The 27,932-nt window shown below is 35.2% G+C and overlaps 2 protein-coding genes across 3 annotated transcripts; both read right to left on the reverse strand.

Moving 5' to 3' along the window:
- On the reverse strand, positions 238-7,293 carry LOC109843162 (ethylene-responsive transcription factor RAP2-7-like). 2 transcript variants are annotated; one of them, XM_020412095.1, is made up of 10 exons: positions 6,991-7,293; positions 6,837-6,907; positions 6,723-6,753; positions 6,542-6,629; positions 6,316-6,461; positions 5,548-5,592; positions 5,343-5,428; positions 5,113-5,246; positions 4,736-4,846; positions 238-729 (listed from the first exon to the last, which is right to left on the reverse strand). In XM_020412095.1, the coding sequence occupies exons 2-10, from the start codon at positions 6,874-6,876 to the stop codon at positions 562-564; spliced, it is 849 nt and encodes a 282-aa protein (XP_020267684.1). In that variant the 5' UTR covers positions 6,877-6,907; positions 6,991-7,293; the 3' UTR covers positions 238-561. The 2 variants fall into 2 exon arrangements, with proteins under 2 accessions (XP_020267684.1, XP_020267685.1); XM_020412096.1 differs by lacking the exon at positions 5,548-5,592 and having other exon boundaries at positions 6,991-7,036.
- On the reverse strand, positions 22,616-23,973 carry LOC109841502. The gene is made up of 3 exons (XM_020410467.1): positions 23,342-23,973; positions 22,832-22,841; positions 22,616-22,738 (listed from the first exon to the last, which is right to left on the reverse strand). Exons 1-3 carry the CDS (start codon positions 23,971-23,973, stop codon positions 22,616-22,618), a joined length of 765 nt encoding a protein of 254 aa, XP_020266056.1.

Below are 27,932 nucleotides of genomic sequence, written 5' to 3' on the forward strand. Positions count from 1 at the left end.
CTTTGGAGTAAAAAAATCCAACAAAAAAATAATAATAAAGCAAGTGGCAGCAAGGACTCAGAAGAACTCGGCTAAGTTCATCATCTTTTAAAGCCAGAAGCAAGACAAGCACGAAACAGAAGGTAGTTACCCTTTGCTTTCCTTATAAAAAGCAATGGCATGTTCATTCTAGGACATTTGGATACAAGAACATGGATAATGCCCGTGTGTGTGTGTACACACACACACACACACACATAAGAACACTGATTTCAATAACAAAATAGTATGAAATTTTAGTACAATCGGAAATATACAGTAATGCATACGATACGTATGATGTTAATGAAAACATGCACCACCCTGGTTTATTACTTTACATAACAATATCCTTCGCTTTGCCTCCAAGTTTCTAGCATAGGTGTTTTTAGTATAATATGTTCAATATCTCACGTACATGAACACATGCATATACACACACATATAACATGTTAAATATATTGTCTCACGTACATGAATACATGCATATACACACACACATATAACCATGTTTGCACCTTTGGAATGAGTTTTCGAGTGCCTTCAGCTCCGCAAATAATAATAATTGGTGGTCGGTGGAGGACCTGTGGTAGTTTTGGCTGTGACAGTGGAGAATCCTGATGATGCTGCAGAAGATAACAGAGGCTTTTGCCATGTCAAGTTGGAGATAGAAGGCAAACCAATGATCGGCCTCTTCTCTGGTGCCCTTTCCTGTTTTATGAAAATTACTAAGTCATTGGAATCTCGAACTAGATTAAAAGAGGGAAATTTTGATTGAAAAGAGAAGTAAATGTCAAAACAAGAGAAGACAATAACACAGCTTCATTGTCTGAATTTCAAATTATATGCCATTTATACTGCTATTGGAGATTTGGATAGAGAGAGATATATACTACATAAATACATAGATCTCTTATGGTGTGTTTGGGAGTTTACTAAGGGAAGGGAAGGTAAACAACGGGAAGGGAATGGAAGGGAAGGGAAGAGAATTGTAATATGTTGTTTGGGAGTTGAGTAAAGGTAAACAACGGGAAGGGAATGGAAGGGAAGGGAAGAGAATTGTAATATGTTGTTTGGGAGTTGAGTAAGGTGAATGAAGGTGAAAGGAAGTAAATATATGTAAATTTACATAAATGACTTTATACTAATAACACATCAGCCATTTTATTTGTTTTGATGGGGATAAGAATGTTATTACACCCCTTTACCCTCCTTTACCCTCCTCTACCGCCCAAATTTGGGGGGAAAGAAAACCAAACAATTTTACCCTCCGTTCCCCTTCCTTCCTCCTCTCTACCCTCCTTAAAAAAACTCCCAAACAAGGTGAAAGCTGCATTTCTCTTCCCCTCCCCCTCTCTACCCTCCATCCAAACAGGGCATTAATGATATGGGATAAATAGAGATCACTGGTTGGTCACTTAACTATGTATTTCTATCTGATAATCAAGTTTATTGCATAAAAAGTCCTGTAAAGTTGTATATTAAAGTTGTATATGCACTAATCCCATGTCGGACTGTGTTAATTTGAGGATGAAAACAATAAATCATCTGCATTAGAGACTAAATTGATATATTTTCTGAAAATTAATAGTTTCTGAATTTGAAAGAGAATCTCAACATGTGAAGACATGGCAGAATAAAAAATTTAACCCTCAACTTTCACCATAAGTTCAAAGTTCTGAGTTAGTGCTAGGAAATATAAAAATAAAACATCTACTAGCATCTACTGCATGATATACGTGGTTTCGAATTGCATGGAGAGTAGTTAGCTGAGATTTTAATTCTATAATAGATGAAGAGCTGTTGGGTTTCTCCCCAAATCTCCAAATGAGGTAGAAAATGCATGTTTAGCGTAGAAGTTTAAAGGATGCATACATGGGAAGCTTGAAGAATGCTCTTGGAAATTGCCAGGAGTATTAATTCGTAATTGAAAATAGAAAAGGAGAGGGGCTATAAAAAGGGTGTGTTAGTGTTGAAAAAGTCTTTCCCTCTTGTAGAGAGGGAGGATCCTCTTCGAACTCTTGAAAAATATGGTGTGATGGTTGGCCTCTCGGAGCTCTTGAGTGATCAGTATTCTCGGATTCCTTGAGAAATGTGAGATGTGCGAGGACTTTTAAGTCTGTCCATGCAAAACTTGTATCTCTTGTATCACTTGAATTGGTTGTATTAGGTTGTGAAGATATTGGATGAGAGACCACGAATGTAGGCAAGTTTGGCCGAACCACGTAAACAATGTTCTGTATTGTTGCGCTCTTTATCGTGTGCAATTGTTTGTGTGTTCCATAATCCCCAATAGGACTGGGCATATTCGGTTCGGGTCGGTTTTAAGCCCAATTCGCATCCAATCCAAAATTTTCGAATTCTCAAAACTCTCATCCAGATCCAAAATTTTCCCCTTCATCCGAATATTCGGCCCAACCGAAATTCGGATCGGTTCGAATCGGTTTCGGTTTTGGGCCGAATTACTTCCAATTCACAAAAATCTGTCCACACCTAAGATCATTGCCTATTAATTTCTGATGAAGTATCATTATTTGTCCATTTTGTCTACTTAATTTTTTTTCCCCAAACAATAAAATGTGGAGCTTGTTTGAAGTAACACCATTGTCACAGCTAACAAAAAAACTAAAATCAGTGAAATGAGCGCAAACCATATCAACAAGTACATACCATACCACAATAATAAACTCATTAAAGAGTTACTTAGTTACAAACCATGCAAATAGTCCAGAAATAGTTAGGGTTAGGGATTTTTCAGTATTTATATTAGAAAATTCGGTTCGGTTTTTTTCGGGCGGTTCAGGGGTTCAAACCGGATCCAATCCGGTTTAATTCGGTTCAGACGGTTTAGAGTCTTCTTCCAATCCATTTAATCCGGTTCGGTTAACCGGTCCGCTTTTTCGGGCGATTTTTTCGGTTGAACCGGTTTTTTTTGGGTTTTTGCCCACCCCTAATCCCCAACAGTCATATCAGAGATGAGGTTGTCCGAGTTTTTGAGAAGGATGGAGTGTACTGTAGGGAGAAGTTTGTAAAGCAAGATGGAAGAGTCATTTGCAATGTCGTTGCCAACAATTGGAGGCCGAAGATATCGTTGAATGAAGCGATTGTAGTCTTGGGAGTATTAGCATCTCATGGTGCAAATTTGTGTGTGTGGTGGCCCTGAAAGAGATGGATAACAGTGCAGTGAAAGATCCAAGGCGTGCAACAGTAAGCGGAAATGCATGCAAGGCAAGAACCAAGGAGAGGCAATGCAGTGATGTCGCATTGAGGAGGAAGCGTGTGCAACAACTGGACGGTGGTGTGGCAATGGCAAGGGGTCATGGACGGTGGCAATGAGCCTTGAAGACCAGCTATGGCGATTGGTAATGGAGGGCAATCACAATGGTAGCTCACCGACATTAGCAGAGAAGGGACGACTGACAGAGACGTGACGATCGATGGAGGTGCGTGGTCAGTGCTGAAAACAACTAGTCACATTGAGGTATTGAAGATTTGTTTCGAGGGAGGAATTGTTGGGATTCTCCCGGATCTCAAAATGAGGTAGATAAATGCATAAGACTAGCTATGGCAATTGGTAATGGAGGGCAATCACAATGGTGGCTCACCAATATTGGCAAAGAAGTGGCGACCAACAGAGACGTGATGACCGATGGAGGTGCACGGTCGGTGTTGAAAACAGATAGTCACATTGAGGTGTTGGAGATTTGGTTCGAGGGAGGAATTACTAGGATTCTCCCGGATCTCAAAATGAGGTAGATAAATGCAATGTTGACCATAGGAGGATGCATGCATTGAAGCTTGAAGGTTGCTCTTGAAAATTGCCAAATTGGTCATTGAAAATAGTAAAGGAAAAAAGTTATAAAAACGGTGTGTTAGTGTTGAAAAAGTTATCCTCTTGTAGAGAGGGAGGATCCTCTTAGAACTTTTGAGTGATCGATGTCTCGAGGTCTTTGAAATGTAGTGTGATGGTTAGCCTCATGGAGCTTTTGAGTGATCATTGTTCTTGGATTCCTTGAAGATGTAAGATGTGCAAGGCTTTTCAAGTTTGTCCTTGCATAATTTGTACCACTTGTATCAATTGTATTGGCTGTATTGATTTGTGAAGATAAAGGATGAGAGACTGTGGATGTAGGCAAATTTGGCCGAACCACATAGAAAACTCTTTTTGTTGCTTTTGTTGCTCATGGAACTTACTGGGTGCAGTTGTTTGTGCACCATAATCCCCAACGTTTGTGTGCACCATAATCCCCAACACAAGCTTAATCCCCACATCCGCAGTGGAAGGATGGAATTCCCCGCCCTGGAAAATTCTAGAGGATCTTTGATGGGCTATGAGCTAAGTACAAACAGACTGAAGATCATGCAAAGTTGAAATTTTTCTCTGTAAACAGAGAACGGTAAGATAATTGCCTTAAAGAATATTATTGGCATCAAGAACTGGGATACTCTTGCTGAGTGCCTCACAGTTTCAAAGGTGCAAGCAGATATTTAAGTTATTGATTTTAATGTGAAACCAAAGCTTCTTGCTAAAATGTGGGATTGACCCCATTCTACTATAGTATATTGAGCGCTGTGATCCTTTCATTGTTAGATATTCTAGAAAATATATTTCAGGCTGAATTTCGACATTGGTATTTGCAGTAAATATACGAGTCAATGGACATCAAGAAATTTAGTATACATGAAAATTGCAACGTGAAAAAATGGTAGAATGTACCTCTGTAGAGGGATAGAAACTGGGGCGTAGAGAAGCCCATACTTGGGGATGCTCAGATGTCACCACAGGTATATGTGGCTGACCACCGAGAATGTATGGATGATTGTCAATCTGGATGAAGAAAGAAATAAACAAATTAGAATCGCAAAATAATTTGAAAGTCTGCAGGTATCCCTTTTGCGCATCAACTTATGAATTATGATTAAAACCAAATCATGATCTAAGATGCTACGTTTGTCCTTGGCTCCAACCCATTATTATTTCATTGATTAAAGAAGCGACAATTGAGCTAAATAGTTCAACATGATGTCCATTTTACTTATTTACACAAAAGAAAATTATTATCCGTCAAATATTATGTAGTTGCGGGTTATTACCCTAGCTTTTTTTGCATCAGAACCTTCAATAGAGCCAAAATGGAATTGGAGACCCATCGGGTGATTGCTCTTCTTTGGACTACCAACATTCGGTTGAGAAATACTCAAGTTCAGATCAAGGCCATGACCAATAGCTACCAAATGATTAAAGATCAACATGAATCAGCTCAAATAAAGACAATAATTGAATCTATTGCAACTTAAAGAAGAAAACCATAAAGGACCAGTACCTTCACTATCAGCTTCATAAGAACTTGGCTCGAAATTTGTCACAGCCTCCCTTCCATTACACTTGATAGCTGCTTTGTCATAAGCCCTGATAGCCAACAACGAGAAAAGAAACACATGAGTCATATTGGAAGACGAACAATAAAAAACTGAAACCTCAAAGAATTTCACAGCTAAAAACTAAATAAATCCAAATCTTTGTAGGACCTTGCAGCTTCTATTTCACTGTCGAATAACCCAAGGTACATGTACCTGCATGCAAGCATCAGTTTCTCATTGGTAAAAATTGGGGTTTCCAAATCCTTTTCTTCCTCCCTCACTCACCATAACCTTGATGCACCCTATTCTATATTAGTCACCCAAATTCTTGGGTTGTCCACACCTAACATACATAATACTTTACGTAAAAAGACAATTGGATGAAGAAAAAACTAACTTAATAAAGGGTAGAAATAAGGAGAAAGTATCAAATCGTCCTGTGTGCATGGAATTAAATGTGTACCAAGTGGATGTCAACCGTTAGATCATTGGACATCAGGACTCGTGCATGGACCCAATGGTTGACATCTATTTCGTGCACATTAAATGCCATGCACTGTCCCAACTGGATACCTTTTGACAAATAAGACATACAGATTAAAGTAAAGAAATTAAGCATGATAGACATTCTTGTGGAATAGAAAACTTTATTATAGTTGAGTTTTTTCTGTGGGGAAAAAAGTGTGTCAAAAAACTTCTTTTTCTTCAAGTTCTTCAAATCCGAAATTATTCTTTTCATTCTCACATAAGAATGCATGGAATTATACATTATACAATATCTTACTAGAAATTTATACAATCATCATTTTTATTCTATATTTATATATGTTGAATCCGAGCAACAATGAACTTAATATGTATTTGAATTGGTAAAAAAGTTTTCTACAACTTTTTAGGAAACAATCAAAACAATTGAGGGAAATGAAAGATTCATACTTCTTGCCAAGGAATTGGCCCATCCGAGCCTCCCATCGACCACACTTATGAAGAGTCACCCCTCGATACTTCGAGCTCCCCCTCGAAAACCCATTGCTCTGACGTCTCAGTATGTGAACAAACTCCTCCTTAGTCAAATTCCTAATCTAAAACAAATAAAATCAACAACATTCAACACATAATCAACCCACTTTTCCTCCACCCAAGCTCAAATCACCCACATCACCTGTTTCAGATCCTCATCGTAGTCACTAAGATTGAAGTTTATATCGGCATCAACCCCTCGAAACTTGATTGCAGCTCGATCATATGCCCTACGTATCAAAAACAAGAAATACAATCTCAATTACGATTACCCGAGCAAACACGCGTACTACATGTATTCATTAGGTAAGAAAAAAACTAACCTGGCAGCATCATGAGCAGTATCAAATCCTCCTAAAATCACAAAAAATAAATCTAAATAAGCTCAAATCAAACAATTGTGAACAAAATTTAATCAAGTGAATCAAACCCATTACCCAAATAGACCTGTTTGCCACAATCCCTGAACAAAAACATTCAAAAAAAAACAGAAAGAAAGAAAAGAAAACTGAAAAATATTAGAAATTTCAGTAGAATCAAAACAAAATACACCAATTTAACAAAATAAAATAAATTGAAAAATAAACAGACCAAATATGAGACTCCCATCTCCCAGTCCTCCTATAAAAAGTAACCCCTCTATACTACGAGCTCCTCCGGCCTTGTTCGCCCCGCCACCCTTCACCTGCTTCTGCTTCTGCACGTGCGGCACGTGCCTCACCTCCGCGGGCACGTTCGCCGCCCGCAGGCAACAGCTCCTTCGTAGCGAAACCCCTCCGACCCTTCAAAATCTCGAACTGAAACCCTAGCTCCTTAGTGGAGCAAGACTCCTCATCGCCGGCGGCGCTCGAGATTCGGCATTGAGCACGCCGACGAGCTCGACGTGACGAATCCTCTCGCTCCGCCGCTTCCGCGCCGTCTTCTCCGCCCGCCTCCGCCGCCGCCGCCGATGATGACGTCACGTTCAGGTCGAACATTGTTATAGAGGAAAGGACGGTATCAGATCATAGGTTGCCAAAAATGACAAGGGATTTATAGAGGGGCTAAAACGAGAAACGTGACTGTTTTTGGTTTCGGACAGGTGACCGGCTGTGGCCGGTTAATGAGTCTGAGCTCCGGTTTGTTCGGAGGAGAGAAGGAAATATCTGAGGTTGGCACCGTTGGATTTAATTGGACGGTTGGGTTTTTCTAATTTTTTTATATGGGAAATGAGTGGACAATAGAAGAATACGTACTAGGTCGCCGGGTTTTGTATTATTTTATTTTGTTGGGGGTTGTTTTTTTCGTATTTTTTTTATATATGTTGTCGGTTGGTTCAGGGACTATTTGGACATTTTTTTTTTAAACCGGGTGATTGCTGCAGTAATACGAAGTCAGGTGGTTCTGCTCGCTGGTGTACATTCTACACATTTTATTTTCATTATATTAATTTGGAGTCTTTTAATACGAGGTCTTCTCTCCTCAATTAGTACAACGTCATTAACTGACACCATGTATCGTGAGATCCTACCTTGAGAATACATAATAAGCTCATTCATTACTTATGCAAAGAGATATAAAATTATCAGAGAATTTGAAAATGTGACGATTACCACTATTCTGGAGTTTGATTTAGAATTGGTTTTAGATATTGTACTAGAGCCTCCAAGCATAGTTCTGAAGATAAATATTACCGCTTGGGTTATGAAAGTTTTTATCTGTAATAGAAGAAAAGGGAGAAAAGATTGCATTTTTTTTGTTATTTCCATAATATCAGCGTTTATAATTCAGCTTGTATTTTTTTGTGATTGTCATTATCTATTCGGTAAATTTCATTAAAATCCTAATAACTTTCAGAATGCCTTTTTATGTTGTTTTCCTTTTTACATATAACTAATTAAAATATAATTTATAGCTTAGTATTAATTAATTATATTTTCCAAACATTTATCTCTGGTGTTAATAATATTTGCAGGGTAACAAAATACATAGAGTTATGCACGGAGAGACTATCAAAACGTTTATAGATATGCTTCGAAAGAATCAAATTATTTTTATTTCAAATGGAGAAGTGAAAGGGATAAATCAAGCTTTTCCAAGTATCCACAAATCACTTGAATTAACAAAAGACGTATATATCAAAGAAGCACCAACATGTTTCCACTTGGAGAACATATTGAAGCCTCATTTGAAGAAGTATTTTTCATGAAAGATGCAACAAAAATTAGTAAGTACTTATAAATTTCTTACTTTAATCTTCAATACAAAATGAGACGTTAATTTATAGAATCATAAAAAATTTATAAAATTACTTGCAGATATTCTTGCAATAACAACTAACGTGAAACCGGTGATCAACTATATTACAAAACATAACAAACCAGACAATAAGAGGAAAATCATGCTAATGGATAAAAAGTATATTCATGATACTTATTTCCAATATCATAAGAAAAAAAATAAGATTAACGTACTTTTTTTTCATATACAGTGAAATGACTATGCGCGCAACTTTATTTGGAGATTTGGCTACAAATAAAGGATCAATTCTTAAAGCCGAAATCAAAGATAATCCTATAATAGCATTATCAGATTTTAAAATCTCTATATATAAATGTACATAATTTATTACTAAAATTCTTATTAAAGACAGCTAGCTAAACATAAAATTCATCCAATAATTATCTCAATTTTGTAGGGGAGATAAGCATATCATTGCAAATTATATCAACAACATGTATCAACCCAAAAATACAACTAGCTAAAGAATTAAGGGAATGGTAAGTAGAACAAGCATACTTTTATATAACGCAATAATGAAATAGTATTATATTCTAATCTAATATTTAGGTTTCATTTGGAAGAAACCGCAAAAACAAAAGGATCTCCATCAACGTTTTTTTATAAATGCAAAAGAAATTCAAATTAGTGATATTATGCATACATCACAGAATTCGATACATGTACAATATTAGAAACATATTCTTATTAACACATTTAAATCTAACTAAATTTTGTCAATATACAGACACGCTATAGTACATTTAAGGCAAAGATAACTACTATTTTGAATAGACTCGAGTCATGGTTCTATGCATGCAAAGGCTACAACAAGAAAGTAGATAAAGATGTTAGTAAAGAGTGTCTGAATGATAAATGTCGCAGAATCATTGATGACTCAGTATCAAGGTTAAGTAATATATCTTTTTTTATGGCATGAACATATTAAAATATAATATTAACTATCTCCAGAAATCAACAATGAAAACTACAGGTACCTAGTTAAGATTCTTGTAGAAAATAGCACGGATAATGCAAGAGTAACACTATTTGATGCAGCAAAAATTCTTATTGGATGTACACAAAAAAAATCCATTACAGAAAAAAGGTAATTCCTAATTCTATTCAAGTAATAATTTAGAAAATCAAAAAAAATTCATATATATTAAAATAACATTTGTTCTCATTGAAACAGAAAAATAATCAGAGTCTATAATTCTAGAAATTTGTGTTGAACATCGAAAAAACGTTCAAATTCTTGGTGAAGTTAGATGAAAAAACAAAAGATGAACGAGGCAAAGGAAATATAATAGCACAAGAAATCTAACTCCAACTTGATATTACAATCGACGTAGATGATGAAGATGTTACTCTAGAATTACCCAGAAAAAAGATAAAAGTGGAGAAAGATTGATCTCGGTTCAATTAAACTATGAAACAAAAATAATAAAGGATAATATTTTTTGATCATTTTATATTATATCTTAATTTTTTAGTAGAATTAGGAATTTTTATAAGGGATTTTCATACAACATTATTAGTAGTTTTGTATGCTTATGTGATTGCTTTCATCACATAAAAGTATACTATAGTTACCATTATTATTTAGTTTTTGTCTTTTTATTACTGCTTTTGGATAATTATAGATGTCTTTCCCTGACTTTTTTGTAATTGATATGTTTTGTTCTTCAAATTTTATTGTAAGTTTCTGTATGGGATTGCTCTAATCCTACTGTTTTTGGATAATTATTCTCTAATTGTAAAGTTCTACGATGCGCAATTGTTTAAAATCTTCATGTTCCTTCGAGTTCGTTCTAAATTTGTTTATAAGTTTGCTCTAATCTTACTGCTTTTGGATAATTACTCTCTGACTACAATGTTCTGCAATGCGTACTTGATTAAAATATTCATGTTTCTTTGAGCTTCATTATAAATTTCTTTATGGGTTTGCTCAAATCCTACTGGTTTTCAATAATGCATATTATTGTATAGGTTGATTTTTATTATCTCATGTAAGAAGAGGTATCTCGGAACCATTCCTTGTAATTTATTTTTATATGATTATTATGGTTTCGTACAATTGTTTATTACAAAATATGAGCTTATAATGTCCTAATGTGTTGTGCAATTTTATTTTCAATGTAATAAGAAATATGGTTTTTTTTTACTAGAACATTAGTTCATAATGATATTGTTATTCATGCTTGACTCCATATTATATCTTGGGATTAGTAGAGTTTGGAATATGACATAAAGTATTAATTTACTTTATTTTCTTTTCCTATTCTACTTGAAGATATTATTATGTCAATTCATATTTTTTCTTAAGAAATCAATTAAGATGTCTCAATTAAGCTTATAATATCCAAAAATACTGTGCAATTCTCTTTTCAATACAATAAGAAAATTACAATATCCCGGTTAGGTACATCATCTCAGTTTAGCTTAAAAATCCATTACATTGATTTTTAATAATATTTAAATAAAACAATAGTAAATCTAATAATTTAATTTTACATATTTGAACGCAAGATAAATCTGACTTATTTATAGTAACAAAATAAATATAAAAAAATATTTTGATATTTTTACCACGTGCACTGCACGTGCATAAAAACTAGTAGAAGAATAGGTACTAGGTCGCTGGGTTTTGTATTATTTTATTTTTGTGTGGGTGGGGGTGTGTGTGGGGGGGGGGGGGGTTTTTTTTTTTTTTTNGGGGGGGGGGGGTGTTTTTTTTATTTTTTTATTTTTTTATATATGTTGTCGGTTGGTTCAGGGACTATTTGGACATTCTTTTGTAAATCGGGTGATTGCTACAGTAATACGAAGTCAGGTGGTTCTGCTTTGTTTGATGACTATAGTAACTTCACTCTAAAAATGAGCTTTTGCTGGGAATTAACTAGGGGCCACCAACTCAGCTACAGTAGCTGCCCCAATAGCCCCCCCATTTAACCAAGTAAACACACGTTTTTGTTGTAATACTGTAGCGGGCTGAAACCTATAGTATTACAACCCCAAAAAACCCTCAGTCAAACAGGCCCTTATAGCTTTCGATCCGAAGGATAGAAATAACTGGCATCTAGGCACCTTATATAGTTCCCTTGTTTGCATTTATATATCCTCATTTGTTTTTTAGAAGGATTTACATATCCTAAATTTTTTAAAATTTGAGTTTTAGGGTGTGTTTGGCAATGAACAAATTTTTAAAATAGACTTTTTCAAAAATAAAATTATCAATTTCGACCTGCTTGCAAAATACTTATCAAAACCAACCTACTTTTAGCGACATTAGCAAAACTAGGTCGATTTTGGTAATAAAAAATTAGCAATCCCGTGAAGTTAAATTGTGTGTTAAACTCTCCGGGATTCCCCATCCCATAGAGTTTATGAATTTTTTTAAATCAACCTAGTTCCCAAAATATTTATCAAAATCAACCTAATTTCAACAACGTAGCAGAAACTAGGTCTATTTTGATAAATATTTTGGGCCTAGATTTATTTTGATATTTTTTTTGGGAATAGGTCTAATTCAAAATTTGTTCGTTTGGCAACCAATAAAGATGGGACCAAGTTTGAACTTGGAATCATTTTGTGATGAAATGTGTTTGAGAAAAACAAGACCAATGTTGACACAGTTTTTCCTAGGCCAAAACTAACTTCTTAAACTAGTTCTTTTTATCCAACCCCAAGCCCCACAAAAAAAAAAAAAAAAACCCAACCAAAATTTAAAAAAAGTAGATCTTCTAAAAAATGGAAACCCCAAAAAAAAAAAAAAAAAAACCCAACCAAAATTTAAAAAAAGTAGATCTTCTAAAAAATGGGCCAAGATTGTTTCTAACCAAGATTTGAGAAGATTGCCAAACTGACTCTTAATAGCCTTTGCTATTAAAACATGAAAAATTTTATCCTAAAGTTTTTCGTGTGACATTCACAAACTAATTTTCAAATGTGCAATGTTTCTTAATTTTAATGTTAAAAATGTCTCGATCCTATTTGAAATTTACCATGATTATATTTTTAAACAGAATTTTGGTGTGGTTAATAATAATTTCAATAAGAATTAAGGCTTAGAAAGTTCTAGAATTAGTTTGGAGTGCCACATGGCAAATTTAGATGGAAAAATTCTCATATTTACATAACATAAGGTATTAAAGTATATTTTATAAAAACTTTAGGATATGTAAGTGGCTAAATGGCACTTAAATACCTTATAGCTTCACACTATTAGCACTCATATACCCTCAGTTGTATTTCGTAGCAATTATATACCTTGAGTTAGTCAAAGTTTTCATATTAATACCACATGTTTTGCAAACATGACAATTTTTATTTAAAACTTCGCATATAATATTTATAAGCTATTCTTATAGTTTTTTCTCTACTAAGTTCGTTGAATTCATTGTTAAATCTTTTAAAATTCTATTTTTGAAATAGAATTATGATGCATGTAAATTAGAATTTGGGTAAGTTTAATAGTAATGTAATATATATTTATGGTTAGAAAGCTCCAAAATTAACATATGAATGTTATATGAGAACTTTCAGATTAAAACTTTCACGTTTGCAAAATATAAGGTATTAAAGTGCCAATTTTGACCAATTAAGAGTATATAAATGTTACAAAGTATAACTGAGGATACATATGTGCTAAAGAAGAGAAACTATAAGGTATTTAAGTGTTGTTTAGCGTATATAAGTGCTACCAAAAGCAAGTAAAGTTCTATAAGTTCTATAAGCAAAAGCTAGGGGAAACTTATTAGGTATTAAGTTCTAACTAGCCATGATAATTGAGAATGACAATGAAAATACTGTTTGCTTTTATATTATTTTATTTTATTGTTTCTTTATTATCAACAATTATAACACTGAACAATGTGACTGTCGACTTCTACGGAAGGAAACTTATAATAATATTGTGATTTTTTTGTTGGAGTAAGGTCAGCTAATAAGTTTTTTTCTAATTCATGAAATCAGCGACATACGAACAACAGGTTGATAATATATATAAAAAATTTGCTTCCAATTATCTCCGAGTTCCACGCTATGGTATTGGATCTAAATCATTTCGAGATATCCACTCATCGTTGAATCAAAAAAATTTCAATATTCAAAAGTGTCTTTTTAAAGCTATAAAAAAGTATTTAAAAAAAAAGGAAAAATTGCTTCAAGGCCCCAAAATTGGAAAAACAATGTGCAACAGCTCCCTGTACTTTTAATGTTTGGTATAAACCCAAAATACACTCCAAAACTTCATTTCAGTCCCTCCAGCTCACTCAAAACTCAGAATCCCGAATCTACCCTTCCCGCCCACTCTGCTACAGCCTCCGTGCGTTGGTAACGGTGCTGCCCACTCCGCTACTATCGAGGCGCTCTCTCTCTCTCTCTCTCCTCTCTCCCTCCCGCACTCTGTCTCTGACTTTCTCTCCGGCGAAAAACCAAAATCCGCTTCTAGGGTTAGGTCGAAACCAGATCGCAGATGGAGAAAAAATCGACGAACGAGTTTGAAGTTGTTCACCATCCTCCGCCGCCGCTGCAACATCAGGAACATGCACCAATGAACGACGAGCGAGAAGACTCGCCGTCGCCTTCCAAGACCGACGAAGATCCTCCCTCGCCTTCCAAGACCGACGAAGACCCCCCTTTGTAATCTGAGACCGACCGTGGCAGCAATTCTCTCACATCCTACCCTGCCTCCAAGTCGTCATCCACTCATTCTCGATCATCAGGGAATGGCAGCACCGATGAAGCCACCCAAACATTGTTGAGTTTCCAGATGGGTGTAAGGAGAAAAAGAAAAATTACAAGTTCACTAAACGCACCACAAAAATCCATAAAGAAGTAAGATAATGTTATATGTTATATTTTCCAATTTACATAGATGTTAAGAGATTGAAGTTGAATTGTGAACTATATGCCTGGACATTGGTCGAAGGACATGTTAACTGATACCTTAATGTTAAATGTGAACTATATACCTCTTATTAATATTAAGTTTGGCTGTTGTTTGTTAAGGATTATAGTGTAACTGTTACAGTTCATTGTTGCATGTTAACTATTGGATGTTGGATGTCAAGTGTTGTTGATGTTAAATGTTTAATTATAATACAGGAAAAAGTCAGGTGCTGCTAAAATTAGACCCACTGCTAGTTTCACCGCATATTGTAAATTTATGAAAGTCCTCGAACCGAGAATGCGACAGTGTCATTGTGATGCATACCAAGGGTGTACATTCCAGCATTATGTAAAGTTTGGCCCCCCAGCAGTAGATCGACCCACGCTGGAACTTGTATTGAGACACTATAAGGGTAATGAAGTGGCGTTTTCTCTGCCCGATGCCGAAAGTGGGAGAGAAAAGATTGTTAATTTTGATATGGACTGGGTGCATGAACATACAGGTTTTCCAATTGATGGGGAAATAATTTACAATAATAGAGATCCTTTCCCTAGGCTTTGGGTGGAGTATTTTGATGAACATTTTACTAGAACCACAAAGAAATCAACGAAGAATATGCGGCGATATGTGGAAGAGCTACTGCAATCTCTTGTTGAATCAAGAAAGAAGAAGGATATTGAAGATTTTGTGTTACTGCAGATACTTTATCAATGTTCAATGATGTGGTGCCCTAGCAGTGTCCAAGGCATCCCAAGGCTCTTGTTCAAATATGTTGATTCAATTGAAAGAGTGAGGAATGTGGCCTGGGGGAAATACATCTATGATCAGACGAAGAAAGGAATTAAGATTGCCAGGGAAGGTCTGCACAGGTCAGGAGTAAGCTATGTACCTGGATGCATGCCTTTGATCCCTGTAAGTTGGATTAACCTGTGCATGTGAACGCGTGCTTGTATTCTGTCAACTTACGTCAAGAAATCATTAAGGCTTACTGGTTCATGTTAACTATTCTAAGGATCTGGTTAACTATATTTAGGTTCATGTTAACTATAGTGTTTCCAGTATTAAAGTTGGTGTTGTCAGTGTTAACTATATTTCAGTTCAGTTCTGTTAACTATATTCATGTTTAAAAGATTAGTATTGCATACTAACATGTATTAATTGTTTGCAGCTATGGTACTATGAAATGACTGGGAGTATTGCATACTAACATGTATTAATTGCTTGCAGCTATGGTATTATGAAATGACGGGGATTAAAAGATATGCCTTGAGCAATAGATCCAAACCACCCCTCACTAACTGGGTGAAGATTGGTGAGAAGTATGGATCTTTTAGAAATAGAACAATAGTTGCCAAGGCTGCAAAAGCTAGCATCCAGGTTGTACAAAAACCAATAGCTGAAATTGGCCCATCCGATGAGAAATATCCAATCAGAAGGCCATTGATGAGGCTTAGAAGGGAAGGGATTGTACCACAATTTCCAGTCGTACATAGGGAGGCCAAGAAAGCAGCAGTAAGGAAGAGGAAGATTGAAGAAGAAAAGAAGGTTGAAAAGAAGGAAGAAGAGAAGGAACATGAGAAGAGATGGTCAATAGGTTTGGTAAGTTCTAAGGTGCTAAATATTATCACAAGAATACATAACATGTTAGCAACAATAGATAACATGTTTTCTACAACAGTTAACATGTTAGCAACAATAGATAACATGTTTTCTACAACAGTTAACATGTTACCAACAATAGATAACATGTTTTCTACAAGTGTTAACATGTATGCACAAGAGTTAACATGTTAGCAACAAGAGTTAACATGTTTTCTACAAGAGTTAACATGTTCTCAACAAGAGTTAACATATTATCACAAGAGTTAACATGTTAGCTACAAGAGTTAACATGTTACCAGAGAGAGTTAACATGTTAGCAGCAAGAGTTAACATGTTACCTATAGATGATTGAAGAACCTTTAATTATCTGTGTCAATTGTGGACCACTTACTGTTAACCTTTATAAACTTGATTTTAACTCTTTGTTATTTCTAAATTATAGATAATGTCAAAAGCCATTGATGAGGCTTTCGAAAGGGAAGATGAGATTGAAACGTTACCGGTTGAGGAGCAACTGCAATTTTGGAGAAATGCTGCTAAAGTAAACCAGAGACTTTGCCGTACACTGAGGGTCTCGAAGAAATTGTATTGTCAAACTTTCATGGACGAGATTCGTAGACTTAACGAAAAGGTTAAGGGGTTGGACGAATCTTGTGACATAGTAGATCCCTTGATTTTAAAGAACAATGTGAAGAAGCTTATTGCACAGCAGCTGAAAGGAAACCCTACAGTGGAAGAAGAAGAAGAGGACAAGCATGAAATCGATGGAGAGGACAACTATGGAGAGAGAGACGACGTCACCATGAATGAAGGTGTCGAGGAAATGGGCAAGAACGAAGAGAGAGAAGAAGTGACCAAGGATGAGGAGGACAAGCAGATGGTTGAGGATGAAGAGGGCTCGAAAGGAGAGAGAGACGATGTTACCAAGAATGAAGTTGTCGAGGAAATGGGCAAGAGCGAAGAGAGAGACGAGGTGATCAAGGATGAGGAGGACAAGCAGATGGTGCAGGAGGAGGAAGGTGTGGTTGAGAGAGTTCCACTCAGCGAAGGATCGAAGAGGCCGAGGAAGCCGGTGAGCAAAAAATATGTGGGTTATAGGAGTAGAGCTCCAAGCAAAAGAGCAACCAAGAAAGGTAAACTGGTTAGGACACCATTTACTGAGGATAAGAAACCGAGGGCTAAGGGATTGAAGTTAAAAGATGGTGAGCACAAAGATGAACCCATTGTTGTTGGTGACACCCCAAAGAAAATAACAGTTTACCATGACGACAGTGTTGGCAAGTGGGATGTGCTAAAAAGCACGTATTTAACAGATGTGGATCGTGCTGCCTTAAAAGAGGTGAATGAGGGTATCCCTGATGTAGGCACGTTTAGCTTACGAGTGTTAGATAGCGCTGAGGCTTTTGTACATAACTACAGAATACCAAAAAATGTTGCAGGGAAACTCTCAGCTGAGGAGAACAAATGGCTCGAGCAGTACTGCAAGGAGAAATGTAGCCCGTAAATGCTGATTTCAAAATGTAAAGCTTTCACGTTTAAATTTAAGCAACAAGGGTTAACATGTTAACCACGAGTGTTAACATGTTAACAACAAGAGTTAACATGTTAGCAACAATAGTTAACATGTTATCCACTAGACTTAACAGGTTAGCGACAAGAGTTAACATGTTATACACAAGAGTTAACAGGTTAGCCGCGAGAGTTAACATATTATCATCAAGAGTTAACACGTTAGCAACAAGTATTTACATGTTATCCACGACAGTTAACATGTTATCTACGACAGTTAACATGTTAAGTAATTTAATGCTAACTCTTTAATATTAACTGTGAAACTCTGTTTTTTGCTTGTTATGTTTGTGTGTTTAGATGTTAGCTTTCATGTTTTAAATTTTAACCCTCCATAACTTATTGCTTGTCAAGGTACGTATATGTCATAACTACTGATAACAGCGCAATTACATACCCCGAACTACTGTACATGATCCGCGGGGGAAGACTCGATGACAAAGTAACAGAGGTATTCTTAGATAGATTACGGCTATGGCTGCAGTTACCAGAGAACGCTGAATTAAACAAGCAGTACGAGATTGTATCTACATATTTCTGCGTAAGGCCAATCCTCATATAATTAGTTAACAGATAAGCTCTTATATTTAACATGTTAACCAGAATAGTTAACATGTTATCCACAAAAGTTAACATTTTTTCAACAAAAGTTAACATGTTATCTATAAGAGTTAACATATAGCCACAAGAGTTCACATGTTAACTACAAAGAGTTAACATATTAACAACAAGAGTTAACATGTTTTCAACAAAAATTAACATGTTTCCACAAAAGTTAACATGTTCTCCACAAGAGTTAACATGTTTTCAGCAAGAATTAACATGTTCTCCACAAGAGTTAACATGTTTTTCACAAAAGTTAACATGTTCTCCACAAGAGTTAACATGTTTTCCAAAAAAGTTAACTATATGAACTTGAACCATGTTCACATATTAAAGGCCGCTCTTTCTTAATGTGTTAATTTTGTGTAACAGCATTCACTCTATGGAGACCAGGCTCATCTGCGGCTATATGAACTATATGAACTTTATATACAACATATTGCCGATGGCCGATCAATACTCATATTGCCAATTGTTCGTCATGACCATTGGCATTGTGTCGAAGTTAGATTGAATGAAAATTTAGCGTTGCACTATAGTTCGGTAACTCCCTCTGCTTACCTTGAGCCCGTTAACAAAATTATAAACTTCATGGACCATATGAAGGCCGCATTCGATCTTGAAAAGGTGTGTAGGGCATTTAAATATAAGGAAATCCCATGCGAGTCTCAAAAGGGAAGGTACATTAACATATGAACCTTATTTTATTAAAGAATTTTCGTCTTCAAAACTGACCTGTAATATGTATTTATGTTTTATTATTTGTAGCTACGATTGTGGGATATACGTATACCTTTATGTACGGACTATCCTACAACAAAGTGATGTTCTGCATGTTACGCCCGCCGATGATTCGTCTGCGGTAGTGCGTGCAAGGCTTGCTGCGGAACTAATAAAAGAAGGCTGGGAATTCAGAAATAGGAATTCATAATTTTCAGCTTGTATGGTGTATTAACAGCTAATGAACTAGTGCCCGGAGAAAGTTAACATGTTAGATGCGTAAGTTAACAATTACATCATGTCAGCTTCACTTGTTAAATATGAAGAAAGTTTATAACATGTCAGGTTCACTTATTAAATAATACCGTATACGGATAAAGTTAACATGTTATCATCAAGAGTTAACATGTTTTTTACAAGGGTTAACATGTTATCAGTAAGGATTAACATGTTAGCGAATAAAGTTAACTTGTTTGAAACAAGAGTTAACGTCTGCGACAAGAGTTAACATGTTTGCTACAAGAGTTAACATGTATGCCACAAGAGTTAACATGTATGCCATAAGAGTTAACATGTTTGCGGTAAAAATTAACATGTTTTAGACAAGAGTTAACATATTAGCAATAAGAGTTAACATGATTGCAAAAAGAGTTAACATGTTACCCAATATGTTATTTATAAGAGTTAACATTTAATAGGTATAGCTTAATAACATTCCAAAAATACTTTATATGTTAACTGTAACTTAACAATTTAACTGAGTAACTTTACAGACCAAATAAGTTAACATTTTCATTATAATTCACATTGGCATAGAGTTTACTTTATATGTTTACTTGTTTTCCACAATAGTTAACATGTTACTTACGAGAGTTAACATGTTATGGCAAAGAGTTAACAGTTATCAAAAAAAGTTAACATATTTTCTACAAAAATTAACATGTTATCAACAAAAGTTAACATGTTAGCGATAAAAGTTAACATGTTTTTTACAAGAGGTAACATGTTTACTATAAGAGTTAACATGTTTGCCAAAAGAGTTAACATGTTTACTACAAGAGTTAACATATTAGCTATAAGAGTTAACGTGTTACCCAACATGTTATTTACAATAGTTAACATTTAATAGGTATAGCTTAATAACCTTCCAAAAATACTTTATATGTTAACTGTAACTTAACAATTTAACTGAGTAACTTTACAGACCAAATAAGTTAACATTTTCATTATAATTCACATTGGCATAGAAACAATTTAACTGAGTAACTTTACAGACCAAATAAGTTAACATTTTCATTATAATTCACATTGGCATAGAGTTTACTTTATATGTTTACTTGTTTTCCACAATAGTTAACATGTTACTTACGAGAGTTAACATGTTATGGCAAAGAGTTAACAGTTATCAAAAAAAGTTAACATATTTTCTACAAAAATTAACATGTTATCAACAAAAGTTAACATGTTAGCGATAAAAGTTAACATGTTTTTTACAAGAGGTAACATGTTTACTATAAGAGTTAACATGTTTGCCAAAAGAGTTAACATGTTTACTACAAGAGTTAACATATTAGCTATAAGAGTTAACGTGTTACCCAACATGTTATTTACAATAGTTAACATTTAATAGGTATAGCTTAATAACCTTCCAAAAATATTTTATATGTTAACTGTAACTTAACAATTTAACTGAGTAACTTTACAGACCAAGTCAGTTAACATTTTCATTATAATTCACATTGGCATAGATATATTTCAGTTCATGTACACAGTTAACTATAAAAATATTACAAACACCCAAACATATTTCAGTTCATATACACCGATAACCACAAGAGTCAACATGATGACAACAAGATTTTATATTTTATCATCAAGAGTTAACATGTATCAACAAGGGTTAACATGTTATCGCCAAGAGTTTATTTTTTATTAACAATAGTTAACATGTTACTAACGAGAGTTAACACGTTTGATCAAATAGTTAACATTTTATCAAAGAAAGTTAACATATGTCTGACAAAAGTTAACATATTATCCACAATAGTTAACATGTTATCTAAGAAAGTTAACATATTTCCAACAAAAGTTAACATGTTATCCACAAGAGTTAACATGTTAGTTACAAAAGTTAACATGGTTGCAACAAAAGTTAACATGTTTGCCACAAGAATTAACATGTTTGCAACAAGAGTTAACATGTTTTTCACAAGAGTTAACATGTTTGCCAAAAAAGTTAACATGTTTGCTATAAGAGTTAACATATTAGCTATAAGAGTTAACGTGTTACCCAACATGTTATTTACAAGAGATAACATTTAATAGGTATAGCTTAATAACCTTCCAAAAATACTTTATATGTTAACTGTAACTTAACAATTTAACTGAGTAATTTTACAGACCAAATAAGTTAACATTTTCATTATAATTCACATTGGCATAGAGTTTATTTTATATGTTTACTTGTTTTCCACAATAGTTAACATGTTACTTACGAGAGTTAACATGTTATGACAAAGAGTTAACAGTTATCAAAGAAAATTAACATATTTCCTACAAAAGTTAACATGTTATCAGCAAGAGTTTAACATGTTAGCGACAAAAATTAACATGTTTGTAATAAAAATTAACATGTTTGATACAAGAGTTAACATGTTTGCCACAAGAGTTAACATGTTTTCAACAAGAGTTAACATGTTTGCAGCAAGAGTTAACATGTTTGCCACAAGAGTTAACATATTAGCGTTAAGAGTTAACATGTTTACAACAAGAGTTAACATGTTATCCATCATGTTATTTACAAGAGTTAACATGTAATAAGTTTAGCTTAATAACCTGTCAAGAAAATTTTATATGTTAACTGTAACTTAACAATCTAACTGAGTAACTTTACAGACCCAAGTAAGATAACATTTTCATTATAATTCACATTGGCATAGATATATTTCAGTTCATATAAACAGTTAACTACAAAAGTATTACAAACACCCAAACATACAGTTAACTACAAAAGTATTACAAACACCCAAATATGTTTCAGTTCATATAAACAGTTAACTACAAAAGTATTACATACACCCAAAAGTGTTTCGGCAAATCCGCAACTCATATCAATCGGCGATCGGTTCATTGCAAGATGCGCGGTTATGGCCTTCGGTGTGGCATCGAGAGCATTTCAAAGGTCGTTTGTACACTGTTTGGTTGTTGATACGTCGTGTTTTATTTCTCCCCTTTCTTTTGATAGTATGTGATGGAAGTAGCTCGATCTCATCCCTTGGCACGCTTGATAGTATGTGATGGAAGTAGCTCGATCTCATCCCTTGGCACGCTTCGTTTCTCATAATCTGGTATAGAAAAGAGAATCGGGTCATAGCTCTTTTTAAATGCTTCTATGGACATAAACCAATCGCAATATTGATAAATGTCTCTCTTCATGTACGAGATGACTGCACATGCATGTTTACACGGAATCCGCATGACATCCCAAGCACGACAAGTGCATGTCTTCTTCTCCAAATCAACACGGGTAGTTTTATGTGCTTGCACTTCAAATATGTCACCTGCAGCTTACTTAACATCCAATGGACGACCTTTCTCTATATTTTCTTTAAGCACCATCTCTGCTTTTGGACAGAGATATCCAACCCATTTATCTGCAAGTAACCGGCGATTACTCATTCGGACCATTATCTGTTTACGAATATGCTCAACCATTTGTAGAATCCGTAGCATTCTAGCTTTCCTTATCTAATTATTAAAAGACTCAGCGACATTAGATGTTACGTGCCCATACCTGAAATTATATATAACTTTATAACAGGTCACAAATAAGGGTTAACAAATAATTGAATAGGGTTAACATAATATGAATTACAGTTAACAGTTTACAGATAAGAGTTAACAGGTTATAAATAAGGGATGACACAAATAATTGAATAGAGTTTATTTTTTTTTGAATTACAGTTAACATGTTTACATATAATAGTTAACATTTAACAGTTAACATGTTATCAACAAGAGTTAACATGTTATCCACAAGAGTTAACATGTTATCAACAAGAGTTAACATGTTATCAACAAGAGTTAACATGTTATCAACAAGAGTTAACATGTTATCCACAAGAGTTAACATGTTAGCCACGAGACTTAACATATTATCAACAAGACTTAACATGTTATCCACTCTGATATAGTTAACAGCTCTGATATAGAATTTAACAAATTCAAATATAACATGCTAAATAGCATAAGTTCATACATTAGCATAGATATAGAACAGCCAAATAACGTTACCTTATTCCCAGGAAGAATGCATTTGTCCATTGATCAGGAGAGTAGTTCATAGCAATGTTGTATGCCCTTGGATCCATGTCATATATCTCTTTCATGTACTCATTCCATTTTGCTATTGTGTATTTATAACAAGCACTTTGGAGTAAGTTCCCCAGAACATGAGTGTCCTTCGACTTCATACCCAAGTCCTTAAGCTTTAACCTGAAATTTTCAACAAGATGTAGAACACACCTCGAGTGTAGAGCTTCTGGAAAATACTCTTTTACTGATTCTTTAATTCCTTTGTCCGCATCAGAAATTATAACCAATTGATGGGGAGGATTGTAAGGGTCAGTCCTCTCATAAAGTATGGACCATAGACCTTGGAGGAACCACTTCCAATTCATCAAATTCTCTTGATCACATATGCAATACGCTAAGGGAAATATACCTTGGTTCCCATCGTATGCTATGGCCGAGAGGAGAATACCTTTATATCGATCCTTCAAAAATGTACCGTCCAAAAATAGAAGGGGTCTGCATCCACTCAAGAAACCTTTGATGCATGCAGCATAACAAACAAAGAGTCTCGAAAACCTCCCCTCATTCTGGTCAACATGTATGTAACTGCCGGGATTTGTCTCTTTTACCATGCGCTCATACCTAGTCGTGTAAGAAGAAACAAACCAACAAGTTAACATGTTATCCGTGTAGCTTAACAAGCGACCAAAAAAAGCTAACACATTATTGGGGTAACTTAACAAAAGTTAACAAATTATCAGCGTAACTTAACAATGTAACAGAGAAAGTTAACATGTTAGTGGTGAAACTTAACATGTTATCAATGTTATCAATGAACTTAACAAGGAACATGTTAACTATTTGTTTTAACAAGCAAACTTTGAAACTTAACAAGATAATAATAAAGCTCAGTATTTACCATCGTAGTTGATCATACGACTCATATATATCCCCGTAAAGCTTCTACTGTGCTCTCTCTTTCCCCCACCAAATCTTACTGTAATCAATTCTAAGGCCGTAGTTTGTGAGGAACTCCTTTTGCACATCAACAGGTCGGATTTCTGTACGGACCTTCAGGAGTGGTTGTAACTGTGTTGCAATGAATTTACGGGATGCCCTTGGACGACCTGTATTTTGCCCGTACTGCCCACAAGTATGTTCATTAACAAACTTCTTGATCGATAGCCTATTTTCATTCTTAACAGGTGAAGCAAACAACATCCATGGGCACTCGTAAGTTTCTTTATATCGGCAATATACACGGATACGTTTTGGTTCGTTCTTTTTAAACTCATAATCAAACATTTTGGCCAGAGAATAGTATGTCAGCGCCAACCTTAATTCTTCAGCACTTTCAAATTCTTGACCCTCTTCAGTTAATGCATTATGCCACCAACCAGGAATCATTACTGTGTTGTTAATAATGTCATCAGAACGCACTACACTGCTACCACTGGGATTATCAATTGGAATTCTTTCAGAACCATGGTTTGCAGCAGAAGTACTATCAATAAACTTTGGCTTCAGTGTATTCATAATGCTGCACAAATATAATTGGTTTTTCTTAAAATAACGAATAGGAATTGTACTTAAATAATGCAGTACCCTTAAGAGTTAACACATATGCCCTAAAGTTTAACAACCTTCGGTAGAAAGTTAACATATATCAGTTAAAAGCTAACATTTAACCTGAAACAATTCGCTATGTTATCATTTCTCCACATTTTACTCACGCAATTCATAAGTTTTCAAATAAATTAAGTGTAAATATAACTTACATTTCAGGAGGTTGCTTCGGGGTGTTCTCACATCTGGAAACATCTACATCTATATTAGCTCGAATATGGATCTCCAGACACCCGATATTACGGTTGTGCTCCACCATACACTCCATATCATCCTCATTCTCGATCTCAAAACTCAGATCGGGGATCCTTTCAGATTTATAAACCATTGATAGCGCATCATAAGGAACCTTCAACCTCTCAGCCACGTCGAACTTAAACTCAAAAAAGAGGTTGCACAAGTTACCCTTGAGAACACTGCTCTCTCACCCGAGGAAACCATGCAAATAAGGGGGCTCTCCACCATAAATGAAGGGGATTTAAGAGGAGTTATGAAGGGCACTTTAGGACAAGTAGGGGGCTGAAGATCATAAGCCCTAACCGCAAAGATCTGCCCTTTGCACCATAAATACACTCTCTTCAAAGCCGAGTGGGTTAACAGGAGATATAACGGAGGGAGCGCGCCAAAATTTCCCCCCAAAACGGCCATCATCTCGCCTTAAATGCGACGGAGAGGTTTCGCCAGCGATCGGATCTCGTTTTCGAGGCACGGAGTTAAAGGCGGGGGTATTTTAGGGAGGCTGGGTGCAAATACGGGTGAGAGAACTGCTTTAAGGGCTCTGTTACAGTTTTTTGAATATTTAAGGGCTTAGCCACATGGGCCAAAGTACAGGGGGCTGGGCCACATTGTATTTCCAATTTTGGGGCCTTGAAGCAATTTTTCCAAAAAAAAATCAATTTTATTTAGTTTTTCAATAATAACGAACTATAAAATGCCAGTCCTCAATATTACAATAATCAGCTCCTTAGAGATGTTCTTATTTGACTTCAAAAACAAGAATTTTTTGTCTGAAAGTTAAAATAAATAAATAAAAAGCTTTGTTTAAGTAGGGCTGTGATAATACTGTATTAAATAATTTGTTAGTTGGATCACTTAATCCTTCTCATTCATAGGCCTACAATTCTTTTTTCATATTTTCAAAATTAGCCCCTCCAATTAGTCGTTCTCATTCATAGGCCTACTAGTTCTTTGCATATTTTTAAAATTAGTCCCTCCATGAACAGAAGTAGCAATTAGAGAGAATGAACAAGTGTGCATCAAAGAGATGTTAATCCATGTATCATTTTACTTCTGAATTCAATTGTAACAAGTAAACCCCCACCAACTTCCAATCAATCAACAATAAATAAATAAATAATAAATAAAGAAAACACCTAAACCCTCCCAAGATATGCATTGTCGAAAGGCTAAATGACGCTTAAAAACCACAAATTTCCGCCATTTTAGAACTTAATATATCGTAAGTTGCTGTTGTGGTAAATAAATAGTATAGTAGTTTGAAATTGACACGTTAGTAGCCTTAATCATTCAAACATGAAAATTTTATTTAAATGTTCCCATACGACACTAACATGTTAACTTTATAAAAAATGCTACAGACACACCTCCGGCCACACCACCAGTCACAACCCTCACCTGCTACAGTGCAGGGGGCCCCACTTGAAATTTTTTAAAAAAATTTCAAGTGGGGTCCCCTGCACTGGGCTGGTGGTGTGGCCGGAGGTGTGCCTGTAGCATCACTCTAACTTTATAACTTACTAACTGTTGATATTTGTTAAATTTATTATTAAACATATTTCATCTATTTTAAAGTAGAATCAAGACAAGTTTTAAAAAAGAATTCTAGTAGATTTCATATCAAAATTAACAAATATTAATAGATAAAAAGCTCTAAAATTAGCATGTATCATAGAAAAACATTCAGGTGAAATTTTTTACGTTTGCACGGTTGAAGATATTAACATATCAATTTTAAACAACTTGTATTGTTTATTTACCACAAAAAAGGTATTTATTTGCACAGAAAAATTATGGCATTTACTTGTAAAAAACTCATAATATATAAGTGTCAAACTAGAAAAGTTTTACGGCATCTAAGCTTGGTTTGGCAGGAGGGAATGTAAGGAGAAGGGAAAGACAAAAATTAGATTTGCATTTGGTAATGGACTTTTAGAGCGGGAGATAGAGTGAGAGGTGAGGAGGGGAGGGAAGTGACACCACAAAATGAACCAAAATGTTAGATAGAGAAGAATCCCCCCCATATTGGAAGGACACGACACGAGAAAGAAAATGAACTACAAAAGCATGCATCTCTCCTCCCCTCTCCTCCAATCAAACATAACTGCTTAAAGTTATGTTCATCCCTCCACCTCGTTGCACCTCCCCGTCATCTCACTTTCCCTCCTCGAACCCCCTATCGGTAATAAGTGTCATCTAATCCTGTTGAAAACCTAGCCATTCATTTTGCAAAGGACAAAATTTTAAAAACACATTTTAAAAAAAAAATTATTAAGCAAAATCAACTCCCTAAAAAAAATAAGCAAAACCGACCCTTTTCAGAAGAAAATGGTCGGTTTTTTTAGCGAACTGTACAGGACTAATAGTCTCGTGCAATGCACTTTAATTCACCAAAAAAAATTATTAAGCAAAATCAACTCCCTAAAAAAAATAAGCAAAACCGACCCTTTTCAGAAGAAAATGGTCGGTTTTTTTAGCGAACTGTACAGGACTAATAGTCTCGTGCAATGCACTTTAATTCACCAACACATTTTAAAAAAAAAATTATTAAGCAAAATCAACTCCCTAAAAAAAATAAGCAAAACCGACCCTTTTCAGAAGAAAATGGTCGGTTTTTTTAGCGCCACCTCCTTCGCCAGCTCCACACCATCCGCGCCACCATCGCCCACCTCTCCTCCTCCGCCTCCTCCCGCCCGTCATCGCCGAGCAGGAAGCCCCCCATCCCCCC

Source organism: Asparagus officinalis, chromosome 5 (genome assembly GCF_001876935.1).
Source record: "Asparagus officinalis chromosome 5, Aspof.V1, whole genome shotgun sequence".
Classification (NCBI taxonomy): Eukaryota; Viridiplantae; Streptophyta; class Magnoliopsida; order Asparagales; family Asparagaceae; genus Asparagus; species Asparagus officinalis.